General features: G+C 35.5%; 1 protein-coding gene across 1 annotated transcript; it reads left to right on the plus strand.

Annotated features, from left to right (window-relative positions):
* The first annotated feature begins 1,008 nt into the window (after positions 1-1,008).
* On the plus strand, positions 1,009-3,865 carry LOC127875283 (uncharacterized). Its single transcript, XM_052420238.1, has 5 exons — positions 1,009-1,293; positions 1,885-1,980; positions 2,141-2,387; positions 2,631-2,785; positions 3,121-3,865. The coding sequence occupies exons 1-5, from the start codon at positions 1,266-1,268 to the stop codon at positions 3,456-3,458; spliced, it is 864 nt and encodes a 287-aa protein (XP_052276198.1). The 5' UTR covers positions 1,009-1,265; the 3' UTR covers positions 3,459-3,865.
* Positions 3,866-20,241: the final 16,376 nt, after the last annotated feature.

The raw sequence follows: 20,241 nt of genomic DNA on the forward strand, positions 1-20,241 counted from the left end.
TGCTTGTGTGCATGTTTAGCATCAAACTTTCAAAGCTGGTGAAGCTGCTGGCGTTGTGGATATTGTGTTCGCCGAGCGACTTTCGATGCAGTCGAGCTTAAGTCATAGGTTTTGACCTACGCTGTATTTGTAAATCTTGCAGAGTGTAGCCGAAAAAGTACATAACGTAATACAAAAAGCTGCAATGGCATAATACTTTATTCCAAGCAATGGAACGTTACTTTTGTTGCGAAGTGCGTACGTTTACATGTATGTACTGAATATACTAACATCAATTACATGCCTCGAATAATTGAATGCACGTGTTTGGTGAAGCGCATTACTTTCACGAAAGGAATATATAAAATATATAAAAATATATATATATATATAATATAAAAAATTATATATATATATATATATATATATATATATATATATATATATATATATATATATATATATATATATATATAATAATATATATATATATTTTATTTTTTTTCCACTCACCGCGAAAGGTTTTATCACGTATCTAATATATATATATTAGACATGGTAATTGATACTGAACTTCTCTTATGACAATATGGTCAATCTCAACTATGCATGGCCCCATTGCCAACCTTGGGGCGCCCCTAGGTCAAACATGCGGCGTGGGGATACGCGTCGGCTTCTGCCGCGCCATTTCTAGTTTATAAATAATTTTGCAAGGCTGGATTTTTCCGATTACCACTTATCAAGTACTTGTTTACTTGCCCAACATAAACTTCCTTTTAGCACCGCTATGATTGTCGTATATGATTCCTTAAAACGAATTTATTAAATAGCAAAACACCATATACAAGTACATATGTATTGATTGTATTACTTAAATCAATCATAAGTTGGTGTTCAGCATACATGAGATTGTACTTTAATTAGTTAATTTAGGTTTTCTTTACGAAATAAGAAGCTTAATCTCAGATAATGAATACTCAGCTCATGAAATTGTTACATTTAACGCGAAAGCATATTTAATATGGTGATGATTTAATAGTGTTCTGTAATAAAGTTCCGTACTAGTTTAACTTGTTCAATCTAATTGAAGGATCGCTTGTGAAAAAAGTATATACAAAAATATGTCACATATTTTGCATTACAAAATACAATAATACTCTCAATTTTTTTTGACGTGTGTGGGTTTTCTATCTTAAAAATATGACGCAATTAATGGTAAACCAGTTGTGGGGTATAAAAGTGATCTTGGAGACATTGCAGTTTCTTAATTTGTATTGAACTACACGATGCTGTTGACAATTATACTCGTCGTCGGTAAATATATTTTATTCAGATATATAGTAATCCTGCGAGGTTTATTAAAATTTGGTGGATAGTAGTATTATATGGACGGCACGTTCTTACAGATATTTGATAACACGCGTGCTTATTGTACTTATCAACATATCAAATATGATAACATTATTCAGTGGATGAAATGGGGTTTTTTAATTGGCAAACAGTTTACACATTCTGGAATATACATTACTATGGTATTAGTTTAGTATAATTAATACGCATTCGTCAAACGATACTCGCATTACTTTCAAATTTAGTTCGTTGGTCATTGGATTTAGAAAATATTCTGTTTTAGTCTGCTAAATATATATATATATATATATATATATATAGTATAATGAATAAGTATCAGAACCGTACATCCACAAACAAAAAGTATACCTTTCAAATATGTCTTTATTTATGGTGTTACACACCAAAGAGAAATTAAGTTATAGACGAATTACATTCAATTCGAAAAAAAAGAACGTGTGGCTCGCATATACTTATGCCCCTTTTAATATGGTTAATTGACATATACATATTTAGCATCGTGTAGTGAATGTATCGCAATTCTTTTTTTTCCAGGTTTTGCTGACTGCCAAGCTGCGTTTTTGACGTGTTTTCATCCGCGGACAAGAAGTTTGGTCTCGTACGACAACGAGATATACATGTGCGCAGAAGGTAGTACTAAACGAACCAAATCCAAAATGCATGTGTATAATGTCTACCTATAATGTATTAATATCTAAATACAACACACATTCACGAATACCTCATTTAAAGTAATATTTATAACTTTTATATAGAGAACATGTATCTACAAATCTTAATTCATTGACAGGTATAGTTGTACCAAAAACGACAACGATACCAACGACAACCCTTCTTTCGTCGCATACGGCCGCACCTCAACCAAGCAACGCCATTCTTCCGCCTTTTTTAAAGCGCATGTGCGAACTTGATAAAGATCTGCCAGAAGGTTACAAGTGTTGCGGTTACATTCCTTTCCAACCGGATTTTCAAACGTGTTGTGGAATTACGATGACGAAAACTGTCGTGCATTCTGGAAAACCTGACAAGGATTACACGTAAGTAGACTTCATTAAAAAAAGTTAAATGAAATATGTATATATGAATTAATTGGACAAAATACGAATACTATCTACAATTGTTGATTGAATTGTGCTTCTATTTGCGCGTTCAGTATCTCTTGCTGTAATTGTTGAGTTTTGAAATTAAAACCAAAATTATTATTCAAAGAAAGTTAATATGGGTTATGTTTTCGATAGAAAATATCATCACGTATAATGATACTTAAAAACTTTAAACAGATGTTGCAGAGAGAATATTTCAAGGGCCTTCACAAGAAATGATCTACCGTGTTTGTATCACCCAGCGACCAACGATAAGTTTTGGAACGCACCTAGAGTAACCAAATTGTGGAAATCAAAAAGACTTATGCAAGAGGCCTGTCGAACGAACACTGGTATGTACTTTATATGGTTCATTCATTTATTATTCAAGGTGTTCAATTTGTATTGACTATGCCATACGCCGCATGTATATATGGAATATATTTAAAAAATAAAGCTCAAGTTGCGTAATCAGACGTGAAGTCTTGTTCAGAGATTGCAAGTTAAGCTAATCGCTGACAAAAGATGTATTTTATTTGAGAAGTATTTATTTCTGTCATCTTTGACTGTTACATGTAAGAAAAATATCATTTTAAACTATTATGTTCATATAAATAATTAATCCTTTAAAAACGACAGTAATGTAGGTACGTCTGTTGTATGTATCGTACTTTTTCTGGTGTTTCAGCATATTTTGGCAAAGTGGAATTCTTCAACAAAACTTCAATTATGAATTCAGACCTGAACATTCGTTTAAACGAGCTTGACTTTAAATCTCCAACTTCACAAATTCAACAAACGGTAGTGAGCCTGTATATCGAAAAGGATCGCCACAGTCCAAAACCATCAAAACTTGATGGGAAATACTTTTTGATTGTAACAGAAAGAAAGCAGCCCACAGAAACCCCACCCTACATTAACGTGAAGAATGACGCTGTTTATAAGCTTGCAAAATCGCGTAAACGTGCATGGAAGAAAATACGTCAACTAGTTAAGCAATGCAATCGGCTAAGAGGTGCAAAATAGTTCACACACGCCCAATCCTAGCTAACGATGATTTAAACCGGGGTCCGGAAGCATAATAATATGGTTGATGGTACACGAAATGCTATTGTGGGTTTCCGGATGTATTATAAATAAGATCAGGGTACTCCGACTATCATGCGAGATAAGGATGAACGATTTAGAGGTTCGCCTATAAACACGGGAAGTAAAAGATACTCAATCGCTGGGTAGCCGTACGATGACGCGACAAAAACTCAACAAAGAATTGATACTTGTATTGACAATAGACCTGTTGTGTTGTATTGACAATGGACCTGCTGCGTTGTATTGACAATAGATCTGCTCGTTATCACGATGTTATACTAAAGCTATATATTTCTAATCCGCTTACATGTGATTTATTTTTTTATAATAATTGTTGAAAGATTTCATTTGTCCAGTTGCCATTAAAATAAGTTAAATAACAAAATAATACATATTTAAAACATGATTCGTTATGCTAAGTATTTAACTTCTAAATAGAAGGAATCCGTAAAATATAAATGATTGTCGGGTTGATGATATCGATTGTGAATATATTTTATCATTGATCAAAATAAAACTGTATGCGACGGAGCATATTCATGAGAACAAATATTTGTTGAATTACCGAAAAGCTATATATATTGACTGCTGTTTATCGTTAGGTTACATTAAACGGAAGCAGTCACACTATCATAAGAATGTATTTGTTACCGATATAAAAGTATCTTACTTTGCAAAAATATTTCTGCGTGAAAGGATTATTATGATTAAAAAAGGGCAAGCAATTGCATAAATTTAGGGCAAAAATGGTGTTGCTAGTATCCTTGATTACTCTCAGAATTTCAAAAGGAAGATATACGTTAGTGATTTGAGTAACGAGGCACGTTTTGATATCTACCAATGGTACGTAAGTTAATGGAAATTACAACGGAATTTCCCTGCACTGACTTTAACTACTGGCAACTCTACCAAAGGTATATAGCTCAATGAAAATAACAACGGAATCCCCCTGCACTGAATTTAACTACGGGCAACTCTACCAAGGGTATATTGCTCAATGGAAATAACAACGAAATTTCCCTGCACTGATTTTAACTACAGGCAACTCTACCAAAGGTATATAGCTCAAGGGAAACTACAACGGAATTTCCCTGGACTGAATTAAACTACTGGCAACTCTACCAAGGGTACATAGCTCAATGGAAACTACAACGACATTTCCATGGACTGAATTTAACGACTGGCAACTCCTTAACTGGCCGATAATTTTAATGGTTGTTTATCTAGTGTAAATGCATAAATACATGCGTGTTAAAACACCATATAAGAATACTACCGTACCCATGTATTGAGATTTGGATAATATTCTAACTTATACAATAATCAGGAACATGACAAACCGCATAACGCGTAGATTTACATTAATGTATAATTCTGTCAAAATGTATTGATTTCGTCGGGCTTCAAATAAAACTATCCACTGCCACCTGTCGAAGAAACGAGACTTTACGACTGGTGCAAAATGTTGCAAATATAATTTGGTATCTGAACACGTTTTCCCGTTTGTATACACCCAGTAATGAAACGGACACGTGATGTATGCGAACATTATATTGGTCTTGATTAAGAAGTACAAAAAGAGCGGATGGAAAATAAAGTCCCCCAGAATGACGTCGTGAATATACGTGAAGAGACTTAAAGAAATGAAACACACACTCGAAACTTATGGAAAGTAATATTGCACGAAAACCTAATAATAAAAAATGTGTTATCAAATATTGTTTAAGAAGTTAAGAAAAGCCGATAACACCACGTGTTTTTATTTAATTTCTGGAAAAAAGAGAGAAAATATCGGAAAAACTGACGAATTAATATAATCTTAGAAATACACCAAATATAACGAACATTATGGGATGCTTAACTATGAAAAGTTTCCCTACAGTTTACGAACGAACAGACCGTTTTTCTGTACAAATAGCAATATATTTAGCGTCTTTGTAAATACATTAATTCAATATGTCACTATACGCTGAGTATACTTCTTTATATGATGTGTTTACTTCTTTAAATGAAGTTGTTATTCCTTTATATCATGTGGATACTCCTTGATATGATGTGGTTACTTCGTCATATGGTGTTGTTAGTTCTTAATGTGATATGGATACTTCTTGATATGATGTTTATACTTCTTTATATTTTGTGGCTACCTCTTTATTAGGTGTAGTGTATACGAAGTTTTGATACGATAAGGTTACTTCTTTATATAGTGTTGTTACTTCTTTATATCGTGTGGTAACTTCATTATATAATGTGGATACTTCATTATATGATGAGGATACTTCTTTATATCATGTGGATACTTCTGTATATGATTTGCATGCTTCTTTATATGATATTCTTACTTCTTTACATGATGTTCTCACTTCTTTGTATGATAAGGATATGTTTTAATAGGTTAAGGGTACATCTCGATATGATGTGATTACTTTTTAATATGGTGGGGATACGTCTTTACATGTGTTGGCTCTTGTTTATATGATGGCGTTTCTTTACTTAATGATGTCGATTTTTCTCTGTATATGGCGCTGTTACTTCTTTATAATTTATAGTGTTTTACATCTTTCTATAGAGTGGTCTTTGTATATATGATGTGAATACCTTTTACATGATGTGGTTATTTCTTTATATTATGTGAGAACTTCATTATATATGGTGTGGTTACTTCGTTTTATTGAGTGATTAGGTCGAGTGATGCACTGATTTTTTTTCTAATGAAGTCGACTAAAATGTCTATATTGCCTGATTATTAATATATTTTGTGGAAATGCCATGGAGCGGCATCACTTCCTTAAAATGAGAAAACTGTTACCTGTTGTGATAGAGCCGTTAATAGATGTTCATTCTTCAATATTGTTCGGTATATTGATATTATGCGCTGCCTATTGATCATTAATGGATATTCATAATGTGTTAAATAATGCTAGTTTTCACGTATCCTTTGCATATGTATCGCTACATGATGATCATTTTCAAATATGCTAGTTTGATATTATACGCTGCTTATTTACCATTAAATCATTTTCGTTTTCCATTGTACGATGTTAACTTGAAATAGTATGTTGACATTTATTTCACACACACACCGTGTCAATTAAGCCCCCAAGTACCGGTCTCCCCCAACTAATCTTTGCAAGCAAGTAGACACGCTGACCCAGCTCCAGGCTAAAAATCACCCCTAAAGCTTGCGTAGAACAGACGTTTCATTTCAAGACAACATACATATGTTGTAGGTTAACAACTGTCTGTACGAATTAAATACTTGATATCCGGATTAATTTGCTTTGATTATGCAAAAAATACACATACTTTTAAAAGCTTACAGTAACTATGATTGACAATCAGAATAATGCAAAGTTACGCATCGACATATCAAGGGTATATTTTTCGAAAAGTATGCGAATCTATATTGATTGTACGACCCATAATTCACAATCATATAACAGTATTAACTTTACAGTACAGTCAAACAAGTGTATTTCATATTGCAAACAACGATACACCAAACATATTGTCAGGAAAAACATTTTGTTATCATCTACTACTTTCGCAAGAGAACAACAACAATAAACAAAACATGATCAAAACTTAATGGGAAGTTCTTCATGTAATTTCTGATCATCACAGAAAATCATCAGCCAAAGGTAACGCCGTCCGACATTACCGAGAGCAGGGCCGGATTAAGTTGTTTTGGGGCCCAAGGCTGCACATGTCACGGGGGCCCCTTTCCCTTTGGTCCCCTTCTGTATATTGAAAATCATACTTCATACTACAACAACAAAGATAAGAAAACTTGCATTTGTACACAGTTGTTGACAGTTGCATTCTTAATATAGCAAAACAAGTTAACCAATGTATAACTATTTTATTAACTGAACTTAACACACATGTTACATGTAACAGAGTCCAGCCTATAAGTCTCTTCTACGACACTTAAGCTGGCCAAAGTCATCGATCAGCTATATAAAGTCTAGTTCTCGGACGACTTGAAATTCAATAAACAATAGTCCCAATGCTGTCAACCTTTCCTGAAACATTGTGTTCCTCGGTTCATTTTTTCACACGTGATAATGTTGAAAATTACCTCTCACTTTGAAAGTTATTAACTGGAATTGTTAAGTATATTCGTACAGCGATGGCAAAGATTGCAAAAGTTGGCTGTAGTTAATCCCCATCTAACTCAAGCAGTCCATTCATGTGGGTAATGGTTCTGTCTTGGTTCGCTTCTAAGATGGCTTTGAACTGAACCAACTCGTCAACAAAAGACGCCTCAATGTCATCTGGATAAGACTCCACAAGATGCGTTGCACATTTCTGTAGATCATCCAAGGTGAGAGACTCAAAGTCTGTCATGAAACCAAACAGTTTGTGAAGACCAGAACATGCGTTCAACCGCTTGCAAAGTTCAACAATGAGACACTCAACCATGCCGTAGCATGTGCGAATTCAAAAATTGTCGCGTGCACTTAGCTCCGAATTCGCATCTGGTGTCACACTCTTGTCACGAAATAGTTCCCGCCGTTTCTTAAGCTTATTAGCATCCTTACATTCCTTTTATTGCAACAAACGCTTTGGCCTTCTCTTCAAGTCGTCAAACGTGTCCAGATGTTGTAATGACCATACGGGCAAGTCGATTAATATACAGAGAAACTAATGGTATTGATGTATTGAATGGACATACAACTCAGAAACAAAACGATAGCATAGTAAATCAAAGCGAACTGTAGGGCTTGCAATTGGATATACATCGGGAAACTGGTAAAATCACACAGGCAATTTCTACTGCAATCCCGATATTGCGAAATAGAGAAAATTAAAATTCGGGGGCCCAAGGCTGCAGCCTTGCTAGCCTAGTGCTTAATCCGGCCCTAACTGTAAGGAATTACACAGTGTCAAAATTGCAAAGACGTACATTTCAGAAGGTACATAAATTAATTAAGCTCTTCAAGCGACTGTAAAAATGAAAAGTGTTAGCACGCACGAAAACCTAGGTTATCAAATTTCAAACTGACAGGTTAACTGAATCATGTTGGAGTGGTTTCTGGTCCTTAAAATGAAAGTCTCAGTGACGCCAATGAGATACTACATAGATATTTTTCAGTTACACAATGCGATGTATATTTTATAAAGAACAAAGGACAAATGCTGTGTGTTTGTAAGCGTTTTTTAACAACAAACAATTTCTTATAAAACAGTTTGGCAATATATTACACACTTATACAACAAATAAGACGAATTCCTACTTTATTTATGGTAAAGTATTTGAAAATATCATTCACTTTGTATGTATGAAAACTCCAGATAATGGAACATTAGGACGTGACAAATAGGCTTTCGATTTAAACGAAATCTACTGTTGTAAAATGTTCGCGTAAATGCATGCAACGTGGTATGAAAGACACATACACGATTGGCAGTTGTGCAATTTTGCGAATCTGCACACATGTTTTGAAAGAATCGTAGCGAGTATTTTATTGACCATTACAAACGTCGTTTTCATGACAATGATGTTTAATAGTTTAACCTGTTTAACGTTTTTCATTTGTAAACTTCCTTATTTACTTCAATCGCAGCTAGTATTCGTTTGTCAAATTCTAAGTTTCAAATACGTGTACTATTTAAAACGTAATTTTTTCAGTGAAGTTATAAATTCTCACAGGAAGAAGAACCATGATATGAATTACTGTATATAAGAGCCAGTTAAGATAAACGTTATAGTTCAACAAAATAAAACCATAATCGAAAGAGCATATACTAGAGTAATATCCATCCATACACAATAACAGTAACTGTATTGTGGAGAAGTTTTGTGATGAGTGTAACGAGTGCTTGTAATCTCGCGTCAACATAGTAAGCTTGCAATCTAAATACCGAAATGATGTTTCTTATCGTGTCAACTTGTTTCTAGATTATGTAACAATCCAATATTTTTGTCTACGACGATACAAATAATATGTATCCTCAATAATACCCATTTTTGGTTATGTATCGGTAAAACACAAGAAAGCCAGAGTTCAAGCCTTCATTTACGATGAGACCACGCGAATACATATGTGTTCATATGAGTGAGGGTTATCACGAACCTCTCTACCATGGGTTTTGCCGATAGGTTTTCCAAGTGAGTTTGCCCTTTCATATGGTTTTCAATTTTCTGGTGGATAATTAGAATCCGACAAATGACATACCACTTTATAATCCATACGGAGCAAAACATGTGTTCATAATATAAACACATTATAAGCATGATTGCGTTTTAATACATGTTCACATTCTATGTGCGTTGTGCTCATATACGAGTGTTAAACTTGTCAAGTTGTGTAAATATATAAAAGAAGCATTTGTAATTCGCAATTCATTTATCAATAATACCATATAACCGGTATCACCTACTAATCTTTTTGTCATTATATGTTTAGAAAATTTACTATATGCATTTTCTTCATTTGTATTTTTTGTGTGTTTTATATATATATTTGTTTTCAACTTGAATGTAATGAAAACGTTACATATTTATTTTATACTGTTTGTATTAAGACGATGTACTTATATATAAGTCTAAATAAAAGTGTCTGTTCTGTTCTGTTCTGTTAAACAGTTCTGATTTCGGCAACATTATTGAGATCCGATAAATGCACCTATGCATTAACAATGCATAATGTGTAAGTGAGAGCATGAAACGACAACTCTGCATGGGGATTGACATTTAATACGGATCGATCCTGTAACATATTGTAAAATTTCGTAACGCTGTGCTTCCCTTATTGGCCTTGATTTACGTTTTGCTTTAACATATCACATACACGCTTGTCAATTGACTTAAAAAGCTATGCTTCATGATTTGATTATATATCAAATGAAGTTCTTTTATATCGCGGTTATTTAAAAATGATACAAACACAAAAACCTCCGAAAATACAAAAGCTATGTAATATTTGCATATCATTAGTTTATTTATAAAGTAACAGTATTTTATTTTAGAAACATAACAAAATGTAAAGTTAACGTGTTTGAGAGGTAGTTTTACATATCATGCTTACAAAGCATGGTGTTAAATAAACATATGCTTAACAGTGTACACAATTACAACTCACTCATATTACATAAATGTTAAAAATCTAATACATGTAATGTATAACTTATAAACATAGCGTATGTATATCACTAAATACAATAATGCCTGTTTATTACAAGCGTCCCACAGTTTTCTTATAAATATTGTACAAGTGAATAAGTTGTGTAAACACAGTCACCGTGTTCTAACATATTCTTCAAATTGGGAATCGTTGGTATTAAGGCAATTCAATTTAAAGTGAAAAATTTAATACTTTAAGAAAATTTTATTAAATCGTGCTAAATAAATACAGTTGTCCTGTTTTCAAAAAAATGTAATATTGTTTTTGCAAAACATAAATTGAAATAAAACTGTACACTTCCAAAAAAATATGTTGAATTTGTTATTGATATAACGAAATTATAAACATGTTTACTATTAATGTATGTATTTTTTATTATACACACATTTGCTAGTGAATTAGCCTCAAAACGAATTAACCTAGACCTAAAATAATCTTTTTTTCAGATTGATTAAGCTATAGATTAGGTCCCAGCGTCTAATTGTGTATCTTTGGCCACACAATGTACCTTACAGTTTAGACGCGTTGTTTATAAAGTATATATGTATATAAAATCTATGGATATGTTTGATATTTTAAAACAAAAACACCGCCAAAACGAGATGTATCGCTATCAAATGAATAATGTATATATAAATGACGTATAATTTACCAGTCACAGTATAAAAATCGTAAATTATTTTAAGAAAAACGAATGCGTTAAAAATGTGCAGTATCATTTGCGTTTTAACATATGTCCAATGCGATTCATGATAAGAGACTGTTAGTATGTTAGTTTGGATGACCGGCTGACTAGAAGGAAATCAGCCGTTTTCAGAACGGAAACACATTAGACCACGGTACAATTATCAATAAACCACGAGTCTTCCATCGAACAGCCCATCCAATAAATGCTCATATCCTTCGACCGAAAGGAAGTTCCGCGCCTTCTCGGACCACGCCGCCATGGTATGCGTAACGTACTTCCGGTCCGCGTCCGTGTACCGCCTAAGGTACTGGGCAGGCATGTCTAGAAGCTTCTGTATGGAGATCACGTTATCGTGCTTTAACTCGCGTTCCCCGCGAGCCGCCATCATGTCAAGAATGCTCTCGTCCAAACAAAGACTTCCGTCAGAGTCACTTTCCATCGACTCTCGACTGTCTTGGACAACGCCGACTTGAGGATCCTTTCTGAAGTATTCCGGATGGTGACAATTGTGAGCATAGTGGTGCTTCAGAGCTAGGTCCCATTCCGTCTGCTCCTCGAGCGTTTCCAACTTCCGGAAGCCGACACTTCCGTCACCAAACATAACGGCGTAGCCTAACGCTTCCATTGGCGTAAACTTACTCAGATCATGTCGAAGAATGCGATCTTTCAATTTATCCGATAACTTTACACCGATTTTAACACACAGCTGGTAACAGTTTTCCAACCAGCGGCGATGGGAGACGACAGTACGCAAATGCCCCGGGACGCAAAGGACCAACAGATGATCGTAAACACGCTGAACCTCTCCAAGTCCGGAAATCGATTCGTCTTCCGCACTAATAGTTAGATCGCGGACGCTGTAATCTACGGCGTTTCGTATAACTCTTACGTACAGTCGTCGTTAGGGACGCCCGACCCTATGGTTCCCGCGAGCCAGTTGGTGACCAGCATATAGTAAGCCCGACAGTACGCGCGGTATGAGGTCTTCAGTAGTGGGACGTACTCACGACTACACACGAATTCATCGATGTGCATGGTGCTTTCCTGAAGATATAGAATGTTAACAGTTTATGGGTTTGCTCATTACCGGCTCTTAAGTATATAAACAAAATCTGACTACGACAACAGTAATATTAATATTTTGTAAGATGCGGCAACTACCGCTTTGGTAAATATATTGATAACGGCTACATTATTATTACATGTATACAAATGTAGGTTTATCTGGATCGTTATTGCATTTATAAAATTATTTAAATTAGCTTTAATTGTACATTTATGGTTGTGCATGAATGCATTTATGAATAAAAAGTAGTATTTACCATTGTTTAATTTAAATGTTTAACAAGTTAATATATTCGTACGCTATATCGTTGTGGCTTAACTGTGTTCGTTTATGTTAATAAATAGTTTGCAAACCGATAAAAACCAGTCGTTATCGGAAATTACGATAGACTTTTTTAAAACCTAAGTATATATGGTTTCCCGGAGGAAATTTATTAACGCCGGGAAATACGAAAAATGAGATTTGTCGTTTTTTTATCTTTGGGATTACTTTCGTGTATGGTGTAAAGTTTGACCAATGAAGTTAGAACATTTAAGTGTTATGAAACCACAAAATCAACTGTGTATACAGTAAAGTTATAATTAGTGACAATATATGCGATGCGATTGAAAGAACGTTCAGTTATGATCATGTTAGTTGAAACTCATTCATTTCAAGTAATCATTTCAATTACTACATAAATAATGTAATAAATTAATGTTTAATTTCTGTTACGACATACGGGTAATTCCATCTCAACTTTGTAAGCAAAAATTATAAAATGGAACTTTTATAATGTCATACTTCTTTTCTAAATCCTTGTGTGTGTGTTTCCTTCCATGTGAATATATATGGTATGCCGTGGGTATGTTCGAAACATGTTTAATATGTCTTACATATTACTTTTAATAATATGTTTTATATCATTCCACAAAATATTCATAAGATACATGCAGTGTCAATATAAGTGACAGACTATACCTCACCTGCACTCTTTCTATATGGTATTGCATTCACATAATTTCACATTTGAATAAATGTAAAGGCAAGTACCTACTATGGGTGAAGTAATGTATTATATTAAAAAATGGATAAATTAAGGCAAAAGTATTGTGGCACTAAGGTGACATCACCATCCAAAAAAAAAAGACATAATAACAGATATTGTGTTTTCCGCTCCAAAAAAAGACAGGAAAACAGAAATTGTGTTTTCTGCTCCAAACAAAGTCAGGAAAACAGAAATTGTGTTTTCCGCTCCAAAAAAAAAGACAGGAAAACAAAAATTGTCTTTTCCGCCCCCACCCCCTCCCCCAAAAAAAGACGGGAAAACACAAATTAGGTCTGTTTTCCCGTCTTTTTAGCTCACCTGAGCACAACGTGCTCATGGTGAGCTTTTGTGATCGCCTTTTGTCCGTCGTCCGTTGTCCGTCGTCCGTTGTGCGACGTCAACATTTGCCTTGTTCACTCTAGAGGCCACATTTATTGTCCAATCTTCATGAAATTTGGTAAGAAGATTGGTCTTAACGATATCTTGGATGAGTTCGAAAATGGTTACGTTTGCTTGAAAAACATGGCTGCCAAGGGGCGGGGAATTTTTCCTTATATGGCTATAGTAAAATCTTGTTAACACTCTAGAGACCACATTTATTGCCCAATCTTCATGAAATTTGGTCAGAAAATTAATCCAAATAATATCTTGGACGAGTTTGAAAACGATTCCGGTGGGTTGAAAATCATAGCCGCCAGGGGGCGTGGCATTTTTCTTTATATGGCTCTGGTAAAACCTTGTTAATACTATAGAGTCCACCTTTATTGTCCAATCTTCATGAAACTTGCTCAAATGATTTATCCCAATGATATCTTGGATGAGTTCAAAAATGGTAACCTTTGCTTGAAAAACATGGCTGCCAAGGGGCGGGGCATTTTTCCTTATATGGCTATATGTGGCTATATTAAAATCTAGTTAACACTCTAGAGGCCACATTTATTGTCTGATCTTCATGAAACTTGGTCAGAAGATTCATCCCGATAATAATAAAAACGTCCTAAAGGCAAGGCTCTGATATAACATAACATACTACTATTACTACTACTACAACTACTACTACTACTACTACTACTACTACTACTACTACTACTACTTCTACTACTACTACTTCTACTAGTAGTAGTAGTAGTAGTAGTAGTAGTAGCGGCAACATGAGTGAGCAAAAAGACCAGAAGCCGAAATAAGAATTAGGCCTTTTAGAAGAAGAAGTGCGTCGCTCTTTGAACGCGAGACACGACACACGAAGCGGTACAAGATATTGTGCGCGACATTCGCGGCGGCGCACGATATTCTGCGCGACAGTCGCGGCGGCGCACGATATTTTGCGCGATAGTCGCGGAGACGCACGATTTTCTGCTCGACAGTCGCGGCGACGCAAGATATATTTAACACGATATATCGCCTTTTGGGCTACCTACACAAGGGCGATATATCGTGTTAAATATATCGTGAGTCGCCGCGACTGACGCGCAAAATATCGTGTATCGCTTCGTGTGTCTATTGTCGCCCTTGATAAAAGAAGGGCGAGATTATAGATGGCACTATCCGGATTCCGTACTTACCACCTGTGACATGCACTTTATCTTGTTGGTATTGCATTGACATAATTTCACATGAGGCAACACAAATATATACTGTGGATAAAGGAAGATAAAGTGCCACTCACTCTCCAGCCATATCGGCATGAAAGTGATTAGCGTTTCACTCTTCATTGTATATCTCGAATTTACACGTTGCAAAATTTCTTAGCGGTTCACATAATTACATCTCCCGCTAAAAAAATTCACAACGAGTAAAGTCGAGTTAAAAAGCGATTAATAAAACGATATGGCTGGAAAATGATCGGCGTTTGAACAATTTGTACAAGTAATAAAGGGTATTACACGGCGAAAATACCTGTCTCGGTATGGACGCCGCCATCTTGCTTTTCACGTGATAACCCCTCTGATAACGCGTACTACAAATTCGGATTTATTTAAAAGAGTATGTTCGATATCAGTGTCAACAGCAGGTCAGCACATAAGGTAGTCGTGAAGAAAAAGCGATGACCTTTAAATAAACTCTGACATTCATGTGGAATGTTATATCACATTATTAAAAAATCTTGTTATTCTGTCATCAATGAAAAATTGTTTACTTCTATGGAATTGATAACGAAATTTATAGAAATAACGTGTTTTTTTTTTTAAATAGCTCACCTGGTGAGCTTTTATGATCGCCTTTTGTCCGTCGTGCGTCGTCCGTTGTGCGTCGTGCGTCGTGCGATGTGCGTTGTGCGGCGTCAACATTTTGCCATGTTAACTCTCTAGAGGCCACATTTATTTCCAATCTTCATGAAATTTGGTCAATGATATCTTGAATGAGTTCGAAAATGGTTACGTTTGCTTGAAAAACATGGCTGCCAAGGGGCGGGGTATTTTTCCTTATATGGCTATATATGGCTATATTAAAATCTTGTTAACACACTAGAGGCCACATTTATTGTCTCATCTTCATGAAACTTGGTCAGAAGATTCATCCCAATAATATCTTGAACGAGTTCAAAAATGATGCCGGTTGTTTGAAAAACATGGCCGCCAGGGGGCGGTGCATTTTCCTTATATGGTTTAAGTAAAACCTTGTTTACACTCTAAAGACCATATTTATTTTCCGATCTTCATGAAACTTGCTCAGAAGATTTGCCACACTTATATCTTGGATGAGTTTAAAAATGGTAACCTTTGCTTCAAAATCATGATGCCAAAGGGTGGGGTATTTTTCCATATATGGCTACATTATGGCTATAGTAAAATCTTGTTAACACTCTAGAGGCCACATTTATTGTCCAGTCTTCATGAAACTTGGTCAGAAGATTTATCCTAATAATATCTTGGGCGAGTTCGAAAATGATGCCAGTTGGTTGAAAAACATGGCCGCCAGTGGGCGGGAAATTTTCCTTATATGGCTATAGTAAAACCTTGTTAACACTCTTGAGGCAACATTTATTTTCCGATCTTCATGACACTTGGTCAGAAGATTTGTCCCTATGATATCTTGGATGAGTTTGAAAGTGGTAACCTTTGTTAGAAATACATGGCTGCCAGGGGGGCGGGGCATTTTTCCTTATATGGCTACAATGTATATATGGCTATAGTAAAATCTTGTTAACAGTCTAGAGGCCACATTTATTGTCCAATCTTCATGAAACTTGGTCAAAAGATTCATCCCAATAATATCTTGGACAAGTTAAAAAATGATGCCCTTTGGTTGGAAAAAAATTGCCGCCAGGGGGCGGGGCATTTTTCCTTATATGGCTTTAGTAAAACATTGTTAACACTCTAGAGGCCACATTTATTGTCCAATCATCATGAAATATGGTCAGAAGATTTGTCTTATTGATGTCTTGGATGAGTTCGAAAATTGTTATGTTTGCTTGAAAAACATGGCTGCCAAGGGGCGGGGCATTTTTCCTTATATTGCTACATATGGGTATAGTAAAATCATGTTAACACTGTAGAGGCCACATTTATAGTCCGATCTTCATGAAACTCGGTCAGAAGATTTATCCCAATAAAATCTTCGACAAGTTCAAAAATGATGCCGGTTGTTTGAAAAACATGGCCACCACGGGGCGGGGCATTTTTCTTTATATGGCTGTAGTAAAACATTGTTTACACTTTAGAGGCCACATTTATTTTCCGATCGTCATGAAACTTGGTTAGAAGATTTTTCCCAATGATATCTTGGATGAGTTCGAAAATGGTTTTGGTTGCTTTACAAACATGGCCACCAGGGGCGGGGCATTTTTCCTGATATGGCTTTATATTGCTTTAGTAAAAACCTTGTTAACACTCTAGAGGCCACATTTATTTCCAATCTTCATGAAATTTGGTCAATGATATCTTGAATGAGTTCGAAAATGGTTACGTTTGCTTGAAAAACATGGCTGCCAAGGGGCGGGGCATTTTTCCTTATATGGCTATATATGGTTATATTAAAATCTTGTTAACACACTAGAGGCCACATTTATTGTCTCATCTTCATGAAACTTGGTCAGAAGATTCATCCCAATAATATCTTGAATGAGTTCAAAAATGATGCCGGTTGCTTGAAAAACATGGCCACCACGGGGCGGGGCATTTTTCTTTATATGGCTGTAGTAAAACATTGTTTACACTCTAGAGGCCACATTTATTTTCCGATCATCATGAAACTTGGTCAGAAGATTTTTCCCAATGATATCTTGGATGAGTTCGAAAATGGTTTTGGTTGCTTTACAAACATGGTCACCAGGGGCGGGGCATTTTTCCTGATATGGCTTTATATTGCTTTAGTAGAAACCTTGTTAACACTCTAGAGGCCACATTTATTGTCGTCAAATCTTCATGAAACTTGGTCAGAATATTGGTCACAATGATATCTTGGATGAGTTCGAAAATAATTATGATTGCTTGAAAAACATGGCTTCCAAGGGGCGGGGCAATTTTCCTTATATGGCTATAGTACAATCTTGTTAACACTCTAGAGGCAACATTTACTGTCCGATCTTCATGAAACTTGGTCAGAAGATTCATCCCGATAATATCTTGGAAGAGTTCAAAAATGATGACGGTTGGTTGAAAAACATGGCTGCCAGGGGCGGGGCATTTTTTCTTATATGACTATAGTAAAACCTTGTTAACACTATAGAGGGCACATTTATTTTCCGATCTAGTTGAAACTTGGTCAGAAGATTTGTCCCAACAATAATATTTTGTTATCTCAGGTGAGCGATTTTGGGACTTTCAGGCCCTATTGTTCGAACACCAGCGATGTCGCGTTCTAATACGCATGTTCCAGTTCCCAGCGAGCTTTTTCTTCTGATGTCGATACACTGTAATTCATGAATTTGTGTTCGCCTATGAATAATATTTTCACTCACGTCATTTTAACGATACAGATTTTTAATTGGATGTTGCATTTATATAATTTGTTTATTTCAATAAAATTCATACCGAACAAGTTTACGACAATACCGACAATTACAAATAAATATAAGAAATTGAATGAATATCTTATCTCGTTTATTTTCTGGTACTATTTTTCTGAACTTGTATTTAAGATTTTTAGCTCACCTGATTGCTCAGGTGAGCTTTTTTTGACCGGTCTTTGTCCGTCGTATGTCTGTCCGTCCGTCCGTCCGTAAACATTTGCTCGTAAACACTCAAGAGGCCACATTTCTTGTCCTATCTTCATGAAACTTGATCAGAAGCTTTGTCCCAATGAAATATCGGCCGAGTTCGAAATTGGGTTGTGCCGGGTCAAAAACTAGGTCACTAGGTCAAAAAAAGAAAAATCTTGTAAACACTGTAGAAGTCATATTTCATGCCCAATATTCATGTAACTTTGTCAAAATGTTTGTCTTAATGATATCTTGGTTGAGTTCAAAAGTGGTTCCGATTCATTGAAAAACATGGCCGCCAGTGTGCGGGGCAGTTTTCCTTATTAGCTATAGAGAAACCTTGTAAACACTCTAGAAGTCACAATTTTTGCCCAATCATCATGCAAGTTGGTCAAAACATTGGTTTAATTGATGTCTCGGACGAGTTCGAAAATGGTCGAGATCGGTGAAAAAACATGGCCGCCAGTGGGCGGGGCATTTTTCTCTATATGTATATAGTGGCAGTTTTCCCTATTTGGCTATAGAGAAACCTTGTAAACACACTAGAAGTCACAATTTTTGCCCAATCATCATGACAGTTGGTCAAAACATTGGTTTTATTGATATCTCGGACGAGTTTGAAAATGGTCGGGATTGGTAAAAAAAACATGGCCGCCAGTGGGTGGGGCATTTTTCTCTATATGTCTATAGTGAAAACATGTGAACACAGTAGAAGTCACATTTTTGGCCCAATTGTCATGAAATTTGCTGAGAACATTTGTTTGTCTTGATACGAGAGTTGAGTTCAAAAATGGTTCCGGTCAGTTGAATAATGGTTTCTGGATGATAACTCAAGAACGCTTATGCCTAGGATCATGAAACTTCATAGGTACAATGATCATGACTTGCAGATGACCCCTATTGATTTTCAGGTCACTAGGTCAAAGGTCAAGGTCACGGTGACCTGAAATAGTAAAATGGTTTCTGGATGATAACTCAAGAACGCTTATGCCTAGGTTGATGAAACTTCATAGGTATATTGATCATGACTCGCAGATGACCCCTATTGATTATCAGGTCACTAGATCAAAGGTCAAGGTCACAGTGCCAAATAACGTATTCACACAATGGCTGTCAAGGTCACGGTGACTCAACTTGGAAAAATGGTTTCTGGATGATAACTCAAGAATGCTTACGCCAAGGATCATGAAACTTCAAAGGTATATTGATCACGAATCGCAGATGAAATAATGATGAAACTTGACAAGGATGTTTGTCTGGACAATATCTAGGTCAAGTTTGACATTTGGTAAAGATTCAATGAACCAACTCCTCTCAGGTGAGCGAACTAGGGCCATCTTGGCCCTCTTGTTATTAATCAACGTTTTATATTTTTTATGAAAAATGAAATAAGATATATACGTATATACCCGCTTTAAAACGCATATAATACAAATGTGACCCAATAATTGCAAATTCAAATTTAATTATCGGTGTTATTATACCCGCTTTAAAACGCATAGTAATTTACAAAGCTGACCCAATGATGCAAATTCAAATTTAATAATCGGTGTTATTTCCCTTTTATTATGTATTACCATATTTACCTTCTGCGCTGCATTTCGTGCCTCCAAAACTTTGCCGCGTGAGATATTTTGGCTGTAATGCATTGATTTGTGTTGCTCAGGAA

The sequence above is a fragment of the Dreissena polymorpha genome, chromosome 3 (genome assembly GCF_020536995.1).
Source record: "Dreissena polymorpha isolate Duluth1 chromosome 3, UMN_Dpol_1.0, whole genome shotgun sequence".
Taxonomy (NCBI): domain Eukaryota; kingdom Metazoa; phylum Mollusca; class Bivalvia; order Myida; family Dreissenidae; genus Dreissena; species Dreissena polymorpha.